Source organism: Lactuca serriola, chromosome 4 (genome assembly GCF_051521515.1).
Source record: "Lactuca serriola cultivar US96UC23 chromosome 4, Lser_US96UC23_V15, whole genome shotgun sequence".
NCBI classification, from domain to species: Eukaryota; Viridiplantae; Streptophyta; class Magnoliopsida; order Asterales; family Asteraceae; genus Lactuca; species Lactuca serriola.
This window is the reverse complement of record NC_136411.1, coordinates 188,355,185-188,372,414: the sequence shown is the minus strand read 5'-3', so window position 1 is coordinate 188,372,414 and position 17,230 is coordinate 188,355,185. Positions and strand designations below refer to the sequence as shown.

The window sequence follows — 17,230 nt, the reverse complement described above, 5'->3', positions numbered from 1 at the left end:
ACCATTCTTTCCTTTCTCTGTATTACACAATATATACACAACATTTTCCCAACCAACAAAAATGGATCCCAAACAAAATACTCTTCCAAACTATCGAAACCGCAAACCCGATATAGGAATAGGGGGTAGTGTTTTTTTTAGTTATGTTTGGTATGCTTAGGCGTTTTATTTTTATTGTTATTTTTTTTTTATTTTAGTTAATGTAATTTATTTTAATGTAATTTGGTATTTTAATTTAATGAAAACTAGTATTAAAAAAATATTCTGTTTTTTTATGTAATTTTGAATTAAATTTATTAAAAAATGAGGTGGAATGATGAATTTAATGATATGTATCTCATTGTTAGTGATAAGGAATATGATGAAGATATAACACCCACCATTATACTAATAGTTAGCCACCATTATACTAATAGTTAGTGATGAGAACACATAATTTCAAGATTGAAACTCTTTAATTGTGGTTTATCCGGTGACAAGTATACCACCAAGGAACTAAACCATGGTATCAAAAAGTAACCACGGTAATTTTATTCGTGTTAAATAAAAAGTATATAAATTAAATAATAACAAAACATTATTCCTCCTTTTATAATTTTATAAGTGTTGGTAATAAATACTATATATATATATATATATATATATATATATATATATATATATATATATATATATATATATATATATATATATATGATCGTTTGTAATGCATGTATTTTTGCATAGCATTTCAAAACATGCAACCAAGTAATTAGTGTCCCTATACTTATTAGTCATGCATCATTGTGTACAAACAACCAATTAATATATGCCACCTTTTAATAAATACCACATGCATGTACTAACTAATAAATCATTTATGTTTGAAAACGACTACTTGACCTTGCACCCTCCACAAATGAAAACAACACAACAAAATTCATCATCCTTTTCTTCTTTGTTTTTTAGTCACTCACTACACTTTTTAGTGATTATGTGTAACAATTTTCTTAACAAGTTGAAAAGGTGAAAAGATAAAAGAAACACTCATAAAGATTCCTTCCACATTAAACCCTCCAAACAAACATACATTTTCTTATTTTTTCTTAATGGATCTCATTTGACAAGATTTCTTTCTTTCTTTCTTTAAGTGCTTTTAGTTTCATAAAATTACTTCCTTTTTGTTCTTCAATTAGGAACTTCTTTGTTCATGAAGTTCTTCCTACTCCATGAAAGCAATTTCATAGGGAAAGATGTCCCTTCATACATTGAACAACTCTGTGGGAATAATCGGAGGAGTGTCATCCAAAGCCACACTTAATTTCATAAAAAAGCTCGTTAACATGAGCAACGAGTGTAAAAAGGACGAAAATGGCCTTCCCTTTGTTCTTTGCTCAGATCCAATTCTAAACAAGAGCCTACAAGTGAATGATCAAACTCAAATTGTGAAAATTTTGAGACAAAAAAGAGTTTTCCTTGAAAAATCTGGAGCTCGTTGTATAGTGATGCCATGTCACATATCACATTCATGGTATGATCATGTTTCAAAAGGCTCTTCTGTTCCTATACTACATATGGGTGAATGTGTTGCAAAACAGCTCAAAGAAGCTAAGTTAAAACCATTAGAAGCTGGAAGTCCTTTGAGAATTGGGGTTCTTGCCACTAATGAAACCCTAAAAGCAGGATTCTATCAAGAAAAACTACAAAAAGAGGTAACCTACTAACTTTCATGGTTATAATTGACAAAAAAAGAAAGTTTTTTTTTTCTTAAATTGGTAAGAATTTGTATATGTAAATCCAGGGTTTTGAGGTTGTGGTGCCAGATAAAGCTACAATGGAACACACGATAATTCCATCAATGGAAGCGATAAGAAGAAAAGACATAGAAGGAGCACGAAATCTGTTGAGAATTGCTTTACAGGTTCTTCTTGTGAGAGCTGTGAACATGATCATTCTTGCATCTGATGATTTGAGGGAAATTTTGCCACATGATGATCTGTTGTTGAAAAAATGTGTTGACCCTTTGGATTCTTTAGCTAGGTCAACCATTAAGATTGCTCAATCTGCTACAGAAGGTTCTTAACATCGAAGAAAATGGATACCATTTGTGATTCTTTATGAGTTATAAAGAAATACTTGTAAGAAGAATGTTCTTAATGAGTTAAATCAGCTAAGTAGATTTTCATTAAAACAAGAAACAGGGTAAGGTGATTACACCAAAATTTCTAAAACCTAATATGAAAGGTAAAACTTAGCTTGCTAAATTGCCAGTTACAACATGAATAAGTGGTGTATCAGTGATCCAATCAGCATAAACGCGACCAATTTTCTCAACATTTTTCCACTTGAATTCCCGCTGTTTTCCATCAATTTTTTTGTCGCATGGTGCATTCTCTTCATAAGCCTGTACATCGTTGGATCTTTGCTTCCGCAATTCTGTGAAGGGTAAAGGCAAGAATCAGTGAACAAAAGTGGGAAAATGGTGCCATTTTGTTTAGAATTCGGACATTAAAACATTGATGAACACAGGGGAAACGAATGATTAACTTGATGTAAGAAAAATGAGTAAAACTGAAGTCAATCGCACATCCAAAGACCCCAAAATCATTCAAAAACGTTGACAGGATTAGATAAGGAATATGAATGGAGATACCTGATTCTCCATGAGCAAAGCAACACTTGAAACCGTACGGACAGCTACCAGTCGACATCCACCTGTTACAGAGCTTTGTCCTCCATGGCGTTTTCTTTTGTTGCTGCATTTCACTTCTTCCCGCAACATTCAAAACGCTTATAACAGCGCTCTCTCTTTCAGTTTTGATATGATTGAAATGACATTTGTCCCCAAACTGACATTTGTCGCCATTCATGACTCTCCAGCATAATCTCGATCTATCGCTACATTTAGGGTTTTGATTTTCATCCAAATATTTGATACGAGAAGCCCCGTCAAGCGCAGTCAGTTCTTGCCATTTGTCGAATCCACTGAGATGTCCATAGCCATGGGCGAAGCAACAGCGATCACCGTAATCGCAAGTACCCCTTTGAAATCTCAGACACAGTTCAGTCTTGTATTGAGTTCTTCGATTTGGCATCGGTTCAGATGTTCTTAGTCTTTTGGGAAATTGATTTTCATTCTGAAACATGGTTATAGATTGCTGAATGTGTGAAGGTTTACTTCAAAATTTTACACGAATTTGAATATTTTTTCACCCAAACTACATTTGTGTCTTCACATCAGCTTGATCATGACGAACGGAATTACAACATTCTCTGTAACGACTTCGAATTTGATTCAGCTTTTGCTACCCGTTTGTCCCCTTCGAGGGAAAAAGACAAAAAATATGTATATATATATATATATATATATATATATATATATATATATATATATATATATATATATATATATATATATATATATATATATATTTTAAATTTGGCAAAATTTAATAAAATTTCACGATAGTAGGCATAAATTAGGAATTTTTTTTCCTACTATTTGAGATTTTCTAAAATTTGTTCATTTATGGGGTTATTATTATTTTTTTAGTTATTTCAATTTTGTTCATGGAAGTTATTTAGTATTTTAACTATTTTGGTATTGTAAATTGTCTATTTATAATTAGTAAAAACCTATAAAACTCATTAAATAATTGAAAAAGTTCATGTAAAAAATTGTCAATTAATAATCTTATTGAAAAAGTTTTAGTTTGAATAACTTCTACAATTTTTTTTTTCATTTACTAATTTCAAGAGCTTTTGATTTTAGAAAAATTCTTTCTAAGGCTTGAGGGAGTGGTCTCACCACCACCTCTCGCTAAAAGGCTGGCTATGAGATGCTACACCATCCCCACCACCTTGCTAAGGGACGCGCCAGGAACAACTCGTTAAGGAGCTAGTGATATGAGATAGAATCAATAGTTTAAATATGATTGGCTCTTTCCTTTTTCTGTTTCTTTTTCGTGATTCACCTTCGATGTTGCCTCCCTCAATCTCCTCTCCACAAACTTTGAGTTATTCACTTGCTTTCGGAAAAAATCACAATGTCTAAGCTCGAAGATGGAAAATGGGAGATTGTATCGCTGCAATTAGTTGCTGGGAGGAAGAAGACAAAAAATTTGAATTTGACAGAATTAGACCTCAAAAACTCCCAGACTTACACATCACACCCCTCATCTTAATTCCTCTCACAAACCAAGTTTTTGAAATTACCAAAAGGACCTTGCACTTAAATATTATACTTATTTTCATGTAATTGATTTATATTATATTAATTGTTGGTGGTTTAAAAAATAAAATTTGATTAATATTTATGCATAAAAAATGTTTGTATATTAAAATAAAGTAATTTAATGAAATTGGAAAAAAATGGAATGCTAAGAGTGTTATCACTCCCTATCAAATGCTAAGATTATGTGATAAATGAAGAAAAATGAAGTGGTACTCAAAAAGCTAATGTGACAAGATGCTAGGAATGTTACCACTTTCCTTAGCCTAATGGTACATACAACAGTGCTTAAAGTGGCAATAGATGGGGTTAGTACTGACAATACCTCCATTCTGTCGAGGTGCATGTTCAAGAAGACGAGGGTTCAGCCACATGGTGATTTATCCCAACCCACAAAAATGTGTCAGCCATTATATTTTTCAAAAGTAATATTTTTCCATATACACCCCCAACTTTCTACACTCTTTAAATCCATTCCAAATCTCCCCGATTTCATTCCAACAAATTTTCTCTCAAATTCAAATGGATTCTAGTCGTGGCAAATAAAAAACAGGTTCTATCTAAACAAGAAAATGTCGAGGCAAAGATGATTAGCAAGATTATCCAAGGTCAACTCCCGAAACTCATGTCCCACATTATCCCATTACCAGTAATATATTATCAACACCAAAATCAACAAATGTCTGTCCAACAATCTTATAACCAATTTGGACTCTCTCAAGACTACCCTCTAATTATAATATGTTCCCACAAATTTAAAACTTTATATTCTATCTCCTAAACCCTTATGAAATATTACATTCCCAACACATCGCATTTATGTGAACCTAGAAACGAAGAATCATTCAATGAAACCCAACCCATTCCACAAAACCAAAACGATGAATTAAGCGATGAAACCCAACCCACCCCTCAAACCAAAACCAAACCACAAGTAATTTTACCAAACGGGTAAAATGCAACCATTGTCTGAAATATAACAAGTAGCATTGTCCAAGGCATTTATCAATGTTTCGAAAGACGGAGAATGTGGAAATCATCAACGAGCAGACTCATTCTGGCAGCAAGTTCTGGAGCACTTCACTTCGCAACCTTGTAGTAACGATTGTAATAGGTATCAGTTAAACTCCAAATAGAAAAATTTGCAGCCAAAAGTTAACAAGTTCAATTACATCTACAACGACAAGTGCAACATCCATGCTAGCGATAAATCAGAAGTTGATTTTTTTTTTTTAAATTCGACTCAAAGTGGGTACCACAAAGTCTATGGAGCGAAAGCTTTTCTACATTCAACGACATGAGATATTTTAAAACATCACAATAAATGGCTAATCGTTGGCTCAATGGGTGACAATCTCCTCGTCCTTCATCAGAAAGGACCAAAACCAACATTTACACAATCTCTTCGAATGCCTTTGTTTCTCGCCGAAACAAATGACTAAGAGATGGAGAGAAAAAAGTGACACCGAACTAATAAATTGCGTATCATGGCGGAGAAGTCGCTGCATAAAATCTAATCTTTGATAAGTTACTCATTCTAAAAGAAAGACGATTTGAAAAACATTTGCAATATGTCTTCAATCACATGATCACTTATTTGACTGGAGGGATGCTAAATGCATGCTCGCTCGAAAGCATAAACTACAAGAAATTCATGGTTGAGAAGTTTAGAATTCGTTTCAGGATTTTAATTATCGTTTAACCACTTCAATTATCATTTTTAGGTTTTAAATATTCATTTGTAGTAACGTGCCTTTTCTAATGAAATGTTATTTTTATTTTTAGTTTTAGTTTTATTTATCTAATTTTCAAGTTCGTAAATGTTTTAATATTTTAAAAAAGATTTTTTTGTGAATTGGGATGGATGGAAGTGAAACGAGAGAAAAAAAAATGTGACACTTAGGTGAGGGTTGAGAGAGACGATAGATTACCGCCATGAGCATCCATAATATGAAAACTTTTTTTGTGGAGCTTTTTTCATGAAAAAGTTTCAAATGAAAAGGTTAATTTTATGTCAACAATATAGAATTTTTTTTTCAGTTTAATTATTTATAGGAGCCATAATGTTAATTTCAAATTAGTTTCATGACATAAGCTTTTGCATTTCTAAGTTAGATTGACAACATTACCAAATTGAAGGAACTTGACTTAATTCATTGAATTAGAAAGTATCATTATCATTTGAGATTAGAGAATGCGTTTCTAAGTTAGATTAACCTAAAATACGTAATATAGAGTCTCAAATAAATACTTCATCATTCTAGGGTTCATAAACCTCCAAATCACTAATGGGGTTGAATGCAAGCAATACAAAAGTAGAATGATGATAGGATGCTGAACTATTGATTGAAACTAAGCTAGAAACTCATTTATAACATCCTAATCATCAAGTATTTTGGATTTAGGGAAATCCCCAAACCTTAAATTGAAATCTTAGAGGAACTATGAATTGTACCTTCTAGACCTACTTTGAGTTGATTTAAACTTAACTTTTTGAAATACATTTCAAACTCGCTTCCAATCCACCTTCTAACAAGAAATCACCATTCTCTTCGTCCCTAAAATCTCTAGATCGATTTTTGATTCAAATAAGGGAAGGGAATAGAGCTTATATTCCATTTTTGCCCACCTAACACAAATAACTCATTAATTTCCAATTCTTCTAAATTGACCACTAAATGAGTAGTAACTAGTAAGACTTTTTATTTAGCAACTTAACCCTAAGTCCCTAACCAATAAGTTTCTAACTAAAATAATCCAAAATGTGTAGCTAGAATATTGAGTTTTCTCTAAATTGCCAAATTAACTCGAGATTTTCTAACATGATTATTATATTTATTTCATTGTTATTTATGTAATTATTTAATCTATTTATTTGAATAATTTTTAATATAACCCTTAATACAGGTGTAACATAACGAGCATGCATTGTCTCCTCACCGACACCATAAATAGCTCCTTCAAGGGATGAATCGGTAAGCAACAATTGACTTCCAAATTCTCTCTATCGCTCTTAAACACTCTCTTTGAGTATACATCCTTAACTTGGACATTGAAGCATAATCTCAAGACACAACCCTAGATTACGGTTGACCTTAGTTTCTTTTTATAATTAACATGTCTTTGATCCACAAGCTTACCCCAAAAAGATTCTATAATCTCTCTATGTCCATCAATATCCACTACGCTCTAGGACTTGGTTGCATCCGTTAATGTCATGAAAACACAATTAATAGTACTCAATTAGATTACGGTTGACCTTAGTTTCTTTTTAGGTTCTCATTGTGCCATTGGAATAGATTTTGATCGGGCAAACATGTATTTAATCTTATGTAGCATCCATTATGGTGATACATTGTTGAAAGATTGTTCATCTATGTCTATCTGACACCGACATGACATCTAATATAACAAAATTATACGGTTGAGATTCACTCAAATGGTGTACTACATAACCAAAAAATGGTGTGATGAGTACAATCAAAGACAACTAACCCAAAAAAACAAACTAAATACTCTTTGTTGTCATTTTACGAAATTAACACTAAAAGCTTGAAATTTATTTATAGGACTGAAACTATTATATAAAAGCATGAAAATTAGTTATGATTTTTCGAAAACATGGTAAATTATTGTCGTTCAATGTTTTATTATTAATCTATATAATTCTAAAATATAAACATGAAAACAAAAATACCAAAGTGCCTTTGGCCTAGAAGTATTAGGAGTTGATGGAAAGATGCCCTCAAAAGAGTTCAAAATGTGAAGATTTAAGAGTATATAGTATTGGGTGCATGTGTAAGCATTTCTTTACACTTCAAGAATAAAAGTATTAAAAAAAAAAACATCACAAGTCTCACTTAATTTACACTATTATTAAATCAGAACTCAATTTTACAGATAACCCCATCTGAATAAATTAATCATCATAAAAAACATGTCACTCATGAACCAATTTAATATTAAAAAACCTCAAAATAAGCCATCTCTCCACCTAATGGAGCTTCTTAATCCCAGGAAAAGAAGGAAGAATTGCAATCAAAGCATCACCATATCCCACAGCAGCTATTCCACAAAAAATAAAAATAAAAAAATCAAATTAAGCCACGTCATTAATTTTTTCATTCAAATACTTTTTTAAACAATATTTATAAAGAATATCAATGCGTACCACCATCTTCACAAAGAATCTTGACAACTTCCCCAGCTACATCAGACTGAAATATCAAATAGTAAAACAAAGAAAAATATGAATTAAATATATAAAAAGGTCAAATAAAATATTTCTTGAAAAAAGAAAAATAAATAAATATAAACCTCGATAGGTAACTCGCCACCAAGCTGTTCTACATAACAAACAACCTGTCCCTCCTTCACTATTTGCTTCTGTTATAACATATAAAAATACACATCACCACAAATTATAAAAAAAATAAATAAATAATCTTTTTTAAATAATTGAGTAACAAAAATCAGATTGGAAAAGGGTAATGTAGTAATGTACTTCTTTGCATGAAGGAGGTGCTCGTTTCCCTTTAATGGTTCTTGATCTTTTAAAGTACCCAACCTGATTTTATTATTTATAATAATATAATGATCAAAAATATAATTCTACAGATAAAGAATATGTTCTTTAAATTAAATACATTTTGATTTCTTACTCTTGGAGAGTGGATTATAGTGAGTCCTTCATCTGTAGCTTTATCGAGTAAACTCTGAACACCAGATGAAGATTTTGTGATGGCTAGAGATGATGATGAAGCTGACCCATTTACCTCACTTGCCCCTGGTGTTGGATCTACTACAGTTGAAGTAGGTTGTGGAGGTGGGGGCGAATTCGGAATTTCTACACCCAAGTCTCTCATTACATATAGCCGAAATCCACCAACCTGATAATCGTAAGAACAATATTTCAAGTAATTTTGTAACTAAAGAGAACAATTTTCAATTTCAAAGTTTATGAATTCTCATTTCTCACTTTCATTTCAAACTCTGCAATTGAGGTTTCACATATTCCTGATAGGAGAGATTCCACCTGTAAATTGAACAATTTTGCAATATTAAAGTTAAGGAATTTATGTTTTGTTGAGATTTAGAGGTATAAGGATTTGAATTTCTAATGTCAAAAGGAAGATAAGTTGGCAAGTCAAGATACCTCCAAAGCAGTTGGAACAAGTTGAGTTCGTGATTCAGATGAATTGGATGCTTCTGAGCGATCTTCTGAATGTGTATCAGCTATTCAAAATTGAAGTGAATTTGAATTTTTTTTGTGAAGAATGATTAATGAAACAGTTCAATTCATATCAGCTTTCCCAAATTAGCTGCTGATGTTACAAGTTTCATTAGAATATCAATCACATTGCTTACATTGGGCGTTTTTTAAAGGCAAGCACAGGCATCGATTTGAATTGTTAGATGAACGTTGAGATAACGTCAAACCATCAAACTGTCTAACATTTGGGACTTTTACGCCACGCAATGGTTGCTTTGAAGTAGGTGGTTCGATTCTAGCAGCACCCAAATTCGAATTTGAAAATTTCAAACTTGAAGCCCCAAAGCTACCTGATACAAAAAAACCGATGCACAATAATTCTCAGGCTACACTTTCGCTAATGAATTCATAGTAATTTCAATCTTAGAACCCTAATTACCAAATTTCAAGAGCAAAAATGAGAAATTGCAATTTATTCGATTGATTTGGGGTTGCAGGATGAATGCCGTAGTATACACGCAACATTAACATAGACATGGTCGTAGAATCACAGAGAGGGAGTAGTGACTTACATGCATCCATGGAAAATGGTGAAGGTTTATGGAATCGTACTGACTGATGAACTGCTGTGGAAATTGGAGATGGAATACGAAGAATAGGATAAGCAAGGAAGGAAGAAGACAGTAGGGTACAGATCAGATGGAAGCCAGGAACTGATCTTCTGTTACGTTGTACGGCCCATCTTTCTGTTTGGGCTGATTTGGTGATTTTAGCGAATGGTTGCTGTATGCGTTTTTGGTATTTTAGATTTTTAGTCCCCATTTTTAAGGCTTATATTAGATCAGGGATGAGTAAAGTAACCGATTTGGCTGGAACCAGTTCGAGTCGGCCCTGACCTAGAAACCGAAGTCGTTTGAAATTAAGAATCGAACCGAACCACCGGTTCTATCGGTTCCCAATTCCTACCGGTTCTTGCTGTATCTTCAACGTTGTATTAAAAAGTTTATAAATTTCTAATTAAAAGTATAAAAAAATTGTAATGATTTTAAAATATTTACATTATAAAGTTTTTTTTATTTGTTATGTAATATTTTCTTTTTAATTTTTTAAAAGTTTATTGTTACATATTTAATTTTATTGTTAGATACTATTTACTTTAAAAATATTATATATGCTTAAAAAAGAAAGAAAAAACGTAAGAGGCTATATAAAATAATTTACAAAAACAAAATTATATTTATTAATTAAAAAGAGTGTTTAGAATTGATCAATGATAATAATCAATCATTATGGATTCTTTAAAAATAACATCTAAAATAAACAATACAAACAAATATGAAAAATAAAATCTTTATTAAAAACGGGAAAAATGACTTATCAAGGTAATTAATTTTTTTTTTTGTTCACATTTAGACAAATTTTGTTTTTTTTTTTTGATACATTTGATCATTTAACTTGTTAAGTGTGTTCATATGGTACCATTGTCACTGTCACCTGTGATAGTCGATGACAATGGTAACATGTGCACACATTTAAGAAGTTAAATTGTCAAATGTGTATAAAAAATACATAAATGTGAATAAAATGAAAAAGGTAATTACCTTGATAAGTCATTTACCATTTAAAAAAATACAAAACCTCATAAATGGTCCCTATTATATTCCAAAATTTGGGATATAGTCTCTAAGTTTAAAAAATCTCATATATGGTGCATGTGGTTTTCATTTTATATCATGGTCGGTCCATCACCCACCTAAAAAGACTTTTATACCATTTTCATTTTTTTATATTTCATTTTAATTAAAGTTATTTAAAAAAACAAAATACAAAGCCCCATCTTAGGGCCCACATCTCTCTCTCTTTCTCTCTTTCTCTCTCTCTCTCTCTCACACACACACACACTCATAGATTTTTGGAGGTAGAAGACAGGCACTTTAAAGTCATTAAAGGTGTAATTGATTTTATGTTAATCATTTTTGGGATTGCATAATCGGTTATATATTTCTTTTTCATCAATTCATGGGTTTCTTATTCATAGATCCCTTGTGGATGTAATTATTGGATTAAGGTGTCTAGGTCTTAATTAAATTGGTATATTTTTATGAATAAAAGCAAAGTCCTTTTGGGGTTGCCATCATATCCAGAAATAGTTAGGAATGATATTAGAAGAGAAATGAAATAATTTATTAGTTTATTATATGAATAATAAATTAATTAGAAATAATTTAGAATTAATCAAAATTATGTAGAATTTAATTTTGGGTTAATTGGAAATAATTTGAGGTAGAAGGGTTAAGTTGCAATTGCTTAAAAGTTGAGCTAATGATGAATTCTAGAACCCTCCTTGTTTGGATGGTTTTAGAGGCTCATCCTATGAGTTTTAGAAGCCTCCAAATGCAGATAAAGAAATTGATTTGAATAAAGAGTAAAATATATTATGTTAATATCCACATTAGGATTTATCCTTTGATATCTGGCTACCATATAAAGACCTATAGGGTTGTATTTTTCTGGCCAACTATCTGTCCCTTGAGAAGCCTAGGCTGAAAACCCTCTTATTCTCTCTCTCTCTCTCTCACACACACACACACACACACACATACACACACACTCTCTCTCTCCCCCTCTCTCTAAATTGATTTCATAGTTTCTAGGGTTCGGGTGTGAGCCATTAGAGACAGACATAATTTTGGTGCTAGCTTTTGGAAGATCAATTAAGGATCAAGAGTGATACATACAATTGTAACACTAAAGGTATGTTATTATATCTGAGAAATTCAATTATACCTAGGGTTTATAGTAGTTTCAATATTATGTTGTTACAATGTGTAAAGACATAGATCCATAGGTAGTATGTGCATATAATTAGATTATGCGTTAATTTTGTTGTGCAAATATGTTTAATGTGACCTATAAAACCCATCAATGGTGGTATCAGAGCCTAGGGTGCTTTCCATTATAGGTGTATAGTTGAAGAAAAAAAATCGAATTATAGCAATTGTTCATTGGGCACGACGTGCCTCCTGGTCTAGTAAATCCGAGCTTTTTGTATGTGTTTCGTCTTGGAGGATAATTGCTTAATATGTAATAGTTATCTTAATCAAATTAAAATATGAAGTTTGAATTAAATAATATGATAAATCCAAAATTCGAAAAACTAGGAAGATAATTATGGAATTTATATATTTAGTTATTAGATTAATTAAGATAATCCTAATCCATAAAATATTATTAATCTTAAATATTTGAATATAACAATTTAAATGTTAAATTAGTTAATTAGATTCAAACCTTGTATTTTAAAAGTGTTTAAAATGTTTAAAATACACTCTTATATATTATTAAAGTTTATAATACTATACGTGTAAGACTAATAATTGTCAGTCAAGCCAAGAGTAGGCCCCCCCTCCCCCCCATTCACAGAGCTATGCTATAAGAGAGATATAAGGAGACGACCTATAAAATGATTGTCGAATGAGTGTCCTTTTCACCTACCACTTCTTTGCGTAGTGGAGGGTCATTAGATGAAAGGGTTCTGATAGGATACTAATCACATTAAAGGTATAATATAGAGTATTAGAACATTCTATAAAATCTCACTCTAGTTACTTCAGGAAAAAAGTGAAATTATATGTTAATACATGAAAATACACATCGTTTCTTTATGAGTCGTTAGTGGTGTATGTGTGGTTAACCGACAGACTAACTTGGGACAAAAAACTTGAAATGATGGTACAAACTCGAAGTTATGATTATTGATGGAGTGTGTGTGGTTACGACGTGTCAATGAGAGATCATAAATGACGTCGATGGTGTCACTCGGGTTTGTATGGTTATTCACGTCTCGTCTATGATTCTCGTCATCCTAGTCGCAAAGGTGAGAGTATAATCCGAGAGTAAACATGCCTTTGATAAGATTCAATGAATCTCAAAAGATATAGAAATTTCAAAATGATTGAAATTGGTAAAGTCCTTACCCACTTAAAATAAATTCGCAATTTGATTATGACACCCTCTTCAAAGTTTGAATTAAAAATATGGATCCTAGACTTAAATATTAAATTGGGTTAAAATATTAAGGATTAGTCAACTAACTAAAACTTTCTCTCAAATAACAGATGTCTGGATATGGTAATTTTTCTCTTCCTTCCCTCCCTCGTCTCTCACTCGCTCTTTCACCTCATCTATCAGAAGAGCAACCCTTACTCATTTCTATCCTCATGAGGCTAGAAAGATCTGATATCATAAAAGCTTTACTTGCATGTAAATACGAAGAAGGAACTTCGGTGTGTGCATATGTCAACAAAATAAAACCCATACATTGACAGAATGGGTAAAATAAGTGTTGATTTTCCAAAGGAGCAAGTTATAGATTTGATTATGTACCCGCTTCAAGATTCCTACAACTGTATAATATCATATTTTATTTTTATTTGTCATTTTCATCCAAAAGTTGTTTCAACATATTTTTGTGATCTTTGGACTGTATGAAAGATTCAATTTTGTCCCGTCCTATTCTGTAAGCATTCGAGACTTCGTCAGATGAGACGATAGATTCGCACCTGTAACAATCTGCATCAATTTCGTCCTCTTTCAATTCAAGAAAGGGTAAAATTATCTTATGAATTTTCTTTCCAATTTCACAATCAAGATGTAACTGGGTAATATTAAAATAAAGTATTTTAGCAATTAAACAAAAAATGTTTTGCTGTTTTAAAAGACCCAAATTATCTCTTTGCAAATAAATCAACTCATCCCTAGACCTAGACAAATCCAACTCTAACTTTTCAATCGACATGCACCTCTCTTCATTTTTGTTCGAAACCCTGCCGAGTTGATCAGTTAAGTTAGAATTTTTCAAACGGGTTCTTTTTAAACTTTCATTGAAACTAGATGCTATATATTTTAAATCATCTAATTCAGTTTCATATTAAGACACATGAATATTTAGAGATTTAAGAACGGTGTGCACCTTGTTTATCACCTTCTCACACTTGCTGATCAACTCAGGGACAAGTTTCGCAACGAAACAACTGTCGGGGATACGTCCTCCTTCAGTAGTGTATCCTCTAAGCTACGAAACTTCATTGGTCACCATCAAGCACCCTGCATTGGACTGCAAAACATCATCTTTCACCATGAAGGTTCTCCCGTAGGGATGGCAAAAAACCCCATACCCAACGGGGAACCCGAAACCCGCACCCGTTTTGACTGGGGAATCCCCAAGTTGACCGGGGATGGGGCTAGGGATGGGGAATCCCCGAATTAAAAAAGTGGGGATGGGGATGGAGATGGGGATACCCTTAATCCCCGACCCTGGACCTGCCCCCGACATATATTCATATATAAAAATAATATAGAACATATATTTATAGTACAATTTATAATATATAAAATTTGATCTAAGTAACCTAACTCATTAGTACTTATTTGGTTGAAATTATACTTTTACTTTTTCTTTTATCTAATTTAAACTCGTGTATATTTCTTTTTCCTCTTTGGTTGATCTATTTTACCTAAAATATCAATCTAATAATTTTTTTCTACTTGATTTTTCATGTATGTATTTAAATTTGGTAGAAAATTTATTTATATTTTTTATGCAATTTATGAGTATTTATATATTTTCTAAAATTTTTAAACTTATGTTGGTAAAATTGAAATTTAGAGTTTTTTCTTACGTAAAAGTTTGCATATTAAAAGAGAAAAAGAAATCCCCGTTTCCCCGTTGGGGATCCCCAGTCGCCATTGGGGGTGGGGATGGGGTTTATTTATATTCCCCGATGGGGATGGGGATGGGGATGGGGATGGGGATTGGATTGAGGATTCGGGGATGGGGATGGGGATTGGGGTCCCCTGTGTTCCCCACCCCCGTTGCCATCTCTATTCTCCCATGAGTTGGCCTACTGATATGTGTATTTTTATATATTTTTTTATACATTATATCTTAATATTTTAGCCTTTATTATTCTCTTTTAGAACTAAAAGGTACTTATAATGCTTTGAATTATGATTTGCAGCTATTAGTTGTCGATAGAGCGGAAAAGAAAAGACTGGAGCGGAAATTGGACTTAGAAGTTAAATGAACAAAAATTGCTGAAAACCGCAATTACGCCCAACGTAATACAAGTTACGCCAAGTGTAATGCTGAAACACGGACTACGCCCAGCGTAGTTAAGGTTACGCCCAACGTATTGGGTGTTTATCCAGACTTCCCAATTGCGATACAATTCTTGCTACGCGCAGCGTAAACCGACTTACGCCCAACGTACGTAAGTTGATCCCAAAGGTTATAAATAGCGATTATTGGCCAGCCAGGAGGTGGGATTCGACTTCTAACCTAATTTAGTCGATAATTAACTTCTATTAAGCCGTTTTGAGGTGTTAGAAGGCGGTCGGAAGGTCGTTAAGCTAACGGGAGCGGAGATCGAAAGGATTAGAGAGCGGATACGTGTCGGTAATTATGTGGTTTGTTAACGTGATCATGGTTAGCATCCCACTGTGATACTATTATGTGTTTAGTTTATGATTTAGGTGTAAAAACCTTTTACTTTGTGTTTATGATTGAATGAAACCTTGATTTATAGATTAATTGCTAGATTAGATTGTTTGTTTATGTTTAATTTATCTTGCCAAGCTTGTTAAAAGATCCTTACGTGTTAATGATAATTATTTGCTGTTAATTGTCAAGTAAATTGAGTTGTATGAATATCTGCTTAATTGCTTGTCTCTTATGATTTTTATGACCATCAAGATTATATGACTAGGAATAGCAAATGTGAAACTAGGATTAACTCGGAAATAAGTAAGTTAATGTGTGAGCCTTATGTGATAAACCATCAACAAGAGGTTAAATTGAATTAGTAATTTGATTAACTATTATTATGAGTCTTGCTTGATACGAACTGAACACTATGAAACATGTTAGTTTAATCAACTGATCGTTGTTTGAATTGACTTGTTTGCTAAAGGATTAGTAATAGTGAACACGAATCTAATCATTTTAGGAATCGGTGAACATGAATAAATGAATTTGTGTATGCAATTGTCTATGCTTTTAAGGTGTAGTTTATCTAAACCAAAGTAGCTGAAGAGATTTGTTTTCCTGTGAGTTTATCGAGATTTGTTAATTAGTTATTCGTTGAGATTTAATAAACATTTCTTTATTCCTTTTGTGTGTGTTGTAACCTATAATCAATTATTTTGAATTAATTCACCGTTGTTCCCCTTGCGTTCAACACCCTTTCTTATCAAAGCTATACTATACTCTATCGGGTTCACTGCCTGTATGGTGTGGTTTAGATGCGATAAATCAGGACTTATAAATAAAAAAACAGTGCATTAAAAATTCACATCAAGTTTTTGGCGCAGTTGCCGAGGAACGACTTTTAATTAATTTCGTTTATTTGATTATTCGTTATTTGTTTTTAGTTAGTTTTTTTTTTTTATTATTTTACTTTTAGTTTTATTTTCGTTGATATCATTTCACTTGTCGGGAAGGTTCTTGTTATTAATTGCAGGAATTTGGGATTGTACACATTGATTGACTTTATCTTTTGCATGGGTTTCGAGAATGCAAGCGATTAGGGAATTCTTGACCTGCTTAGCCTACTACTTTGTTGATTTGTCCAACTCAATCCATGGGGAGTAGTATAGCAAGGCGTATCGTGGTGGTTAAGTAAAAGACCGAGCTCTTGTTGTTCTTGACTAGTTAGGTTACCTCTTGTTCTACTTTTAGTTAAAGGTGCGAAGGAAACAAAGGAAATATCCTAACGGGTCCCAAAAGTTGTTTTCACAAACCATTTCTT

The 17,230-nt window shown here is 32.4% G+C and overlaps 3 protein-coding genes across 3 annotated transcripts; 1 reads left to right on the top strand and 2 right to left on the bottom strand.

The window, feature by feature from the left end:
• Window positions 1-1,024: 1,024 nt before the first annotated feature.
• On the top strand, window positions 1,025-2,139 carry LOC145103057 (aspartate-glutamate racemase family). The gene is made up of 2 exons (XM_079040591.1): window positions 1,025-1,691; window positions 1,781-2,139. The coding sequence occupies exons 1-2, from the start codon at window positions 1,233-1,235 to the stop codon at window positions 2,060-2,062; spliced, it is 741 nt and encodes a 246-aa protein (XP_078896717.1). The 5' UTR covers window positions 1,025-1,232; the 3' UTR covers window positions 2,063-2,139.
• On the bottom strand, window positions 2,130-3,302 carry LOC145103060 (zinc finger CCCH domain-containing protein 39-like). Its single transcript, XM_079040592.1, has 2 exons — window positions 2,633-3,302; window positions 2,130-2,415 (listed from the first exon to the last, which is right to left on the bottom strand). The coding sequence occupies exons 1-2, from the start codon at window positions 3,123-3,125 to the stop codon at window positions 2,231-2,233; spliced, it is 678 nt and encodes a 225-aa protein (XP_078896718.1). The 5' UTR covers window positions 3,126-3,302; the 3' UTR covers window positions 2,130-2,230.
• A 4,764-nt stretch (window positions 3,303-8,066) lies between these two features.
• On the bottom strand, window positions 8,067-10,259 carry LOC145103056 (uncharacterized). Its single transcript, XM_079040590.1, has 9 exons — window positions 9,995-10,259; window positions 9,578-9,772; window positions 9,366-9,445; window positions 9,189-9,245; window positions 8,872-9,099; window positions 8,715-8,777; window positions 8,528-8,596; window positions 8,382-8,427; window positions 8,067-8,275 (listed from the first exon to the last, which is right to left on the bottom strand). Exons 1-9 carry the CDS (start codon window positions 10,242-10,244, stop codon window positions 8,205-8,207), a joined length of 1,059 nt encoding a protein of 352 aa, XP_078896716.1. The 5' UTR covers window positions 10,245-10,259; the 3' UTR covers window positions 8,067-8,204.
• Window positions 10,260-17,230: the final 6,971 nt, after the last annotated feature.

What these genes read in the sequence shown, in the direction of transcription:
- LOC145103057 (XM_079040591.1), top strand. Translation starts at nt 1,233, where the DNA reads ATGTCCCTTCATACATTGAACAACTCTGTGGGAATAATCGGAGGAGTG. An exon ending in AAGAAAAACTACAAAAAGAG is followed by an intron (nt 1,692 to 1,780) that starts GTAACCTACTAA and finishes ATGTAAATCCAG; the next exon opens with GGTTTTGAGGTTGTGGTGCC.
- LOC145103060 (XM_079040592.1), bottom strand. Translation starts at nt 3,125, where the DNA reads ATGTTTCAGAATGAAAATCAATTTCCCAAAAGACTAAGAACATCTGAA. An exon ending in CTTTGCTCATGGAGAATCAG is followed by an intron (nt 2,416 to 2,632) that starts GTATCTCCATTC and finishes TACCCTTCACAG; the next exon opens with AATTGCGGAAGCAAAGATCC.
- LOC145103056 (XM_079040590.1), bottom strand. Translation starts at nt 10,244, where the DNA reads ATGGGGACTAAAAATCTAAAATACCAAAAACGCATACAGCAACCATTC. An exon ending in TTGCAGAGTTTGAAATGAAA is followed by an intron (nt 9,100 to 9,188) that starts GTGAGAAATGAG and finishes TACGATTATCAG; the next exon opens with GTTGGTGGATTTCGGCTATA. An exon ending in CTATAATCCACTCTCCAAGA is followed by an intron (nt 8,778 to 8,871) that starts GTAAGAAATCAA and finishes TAATAAAATCAG; the next exon opens with GTTGGGTACTTTAAAAGATC.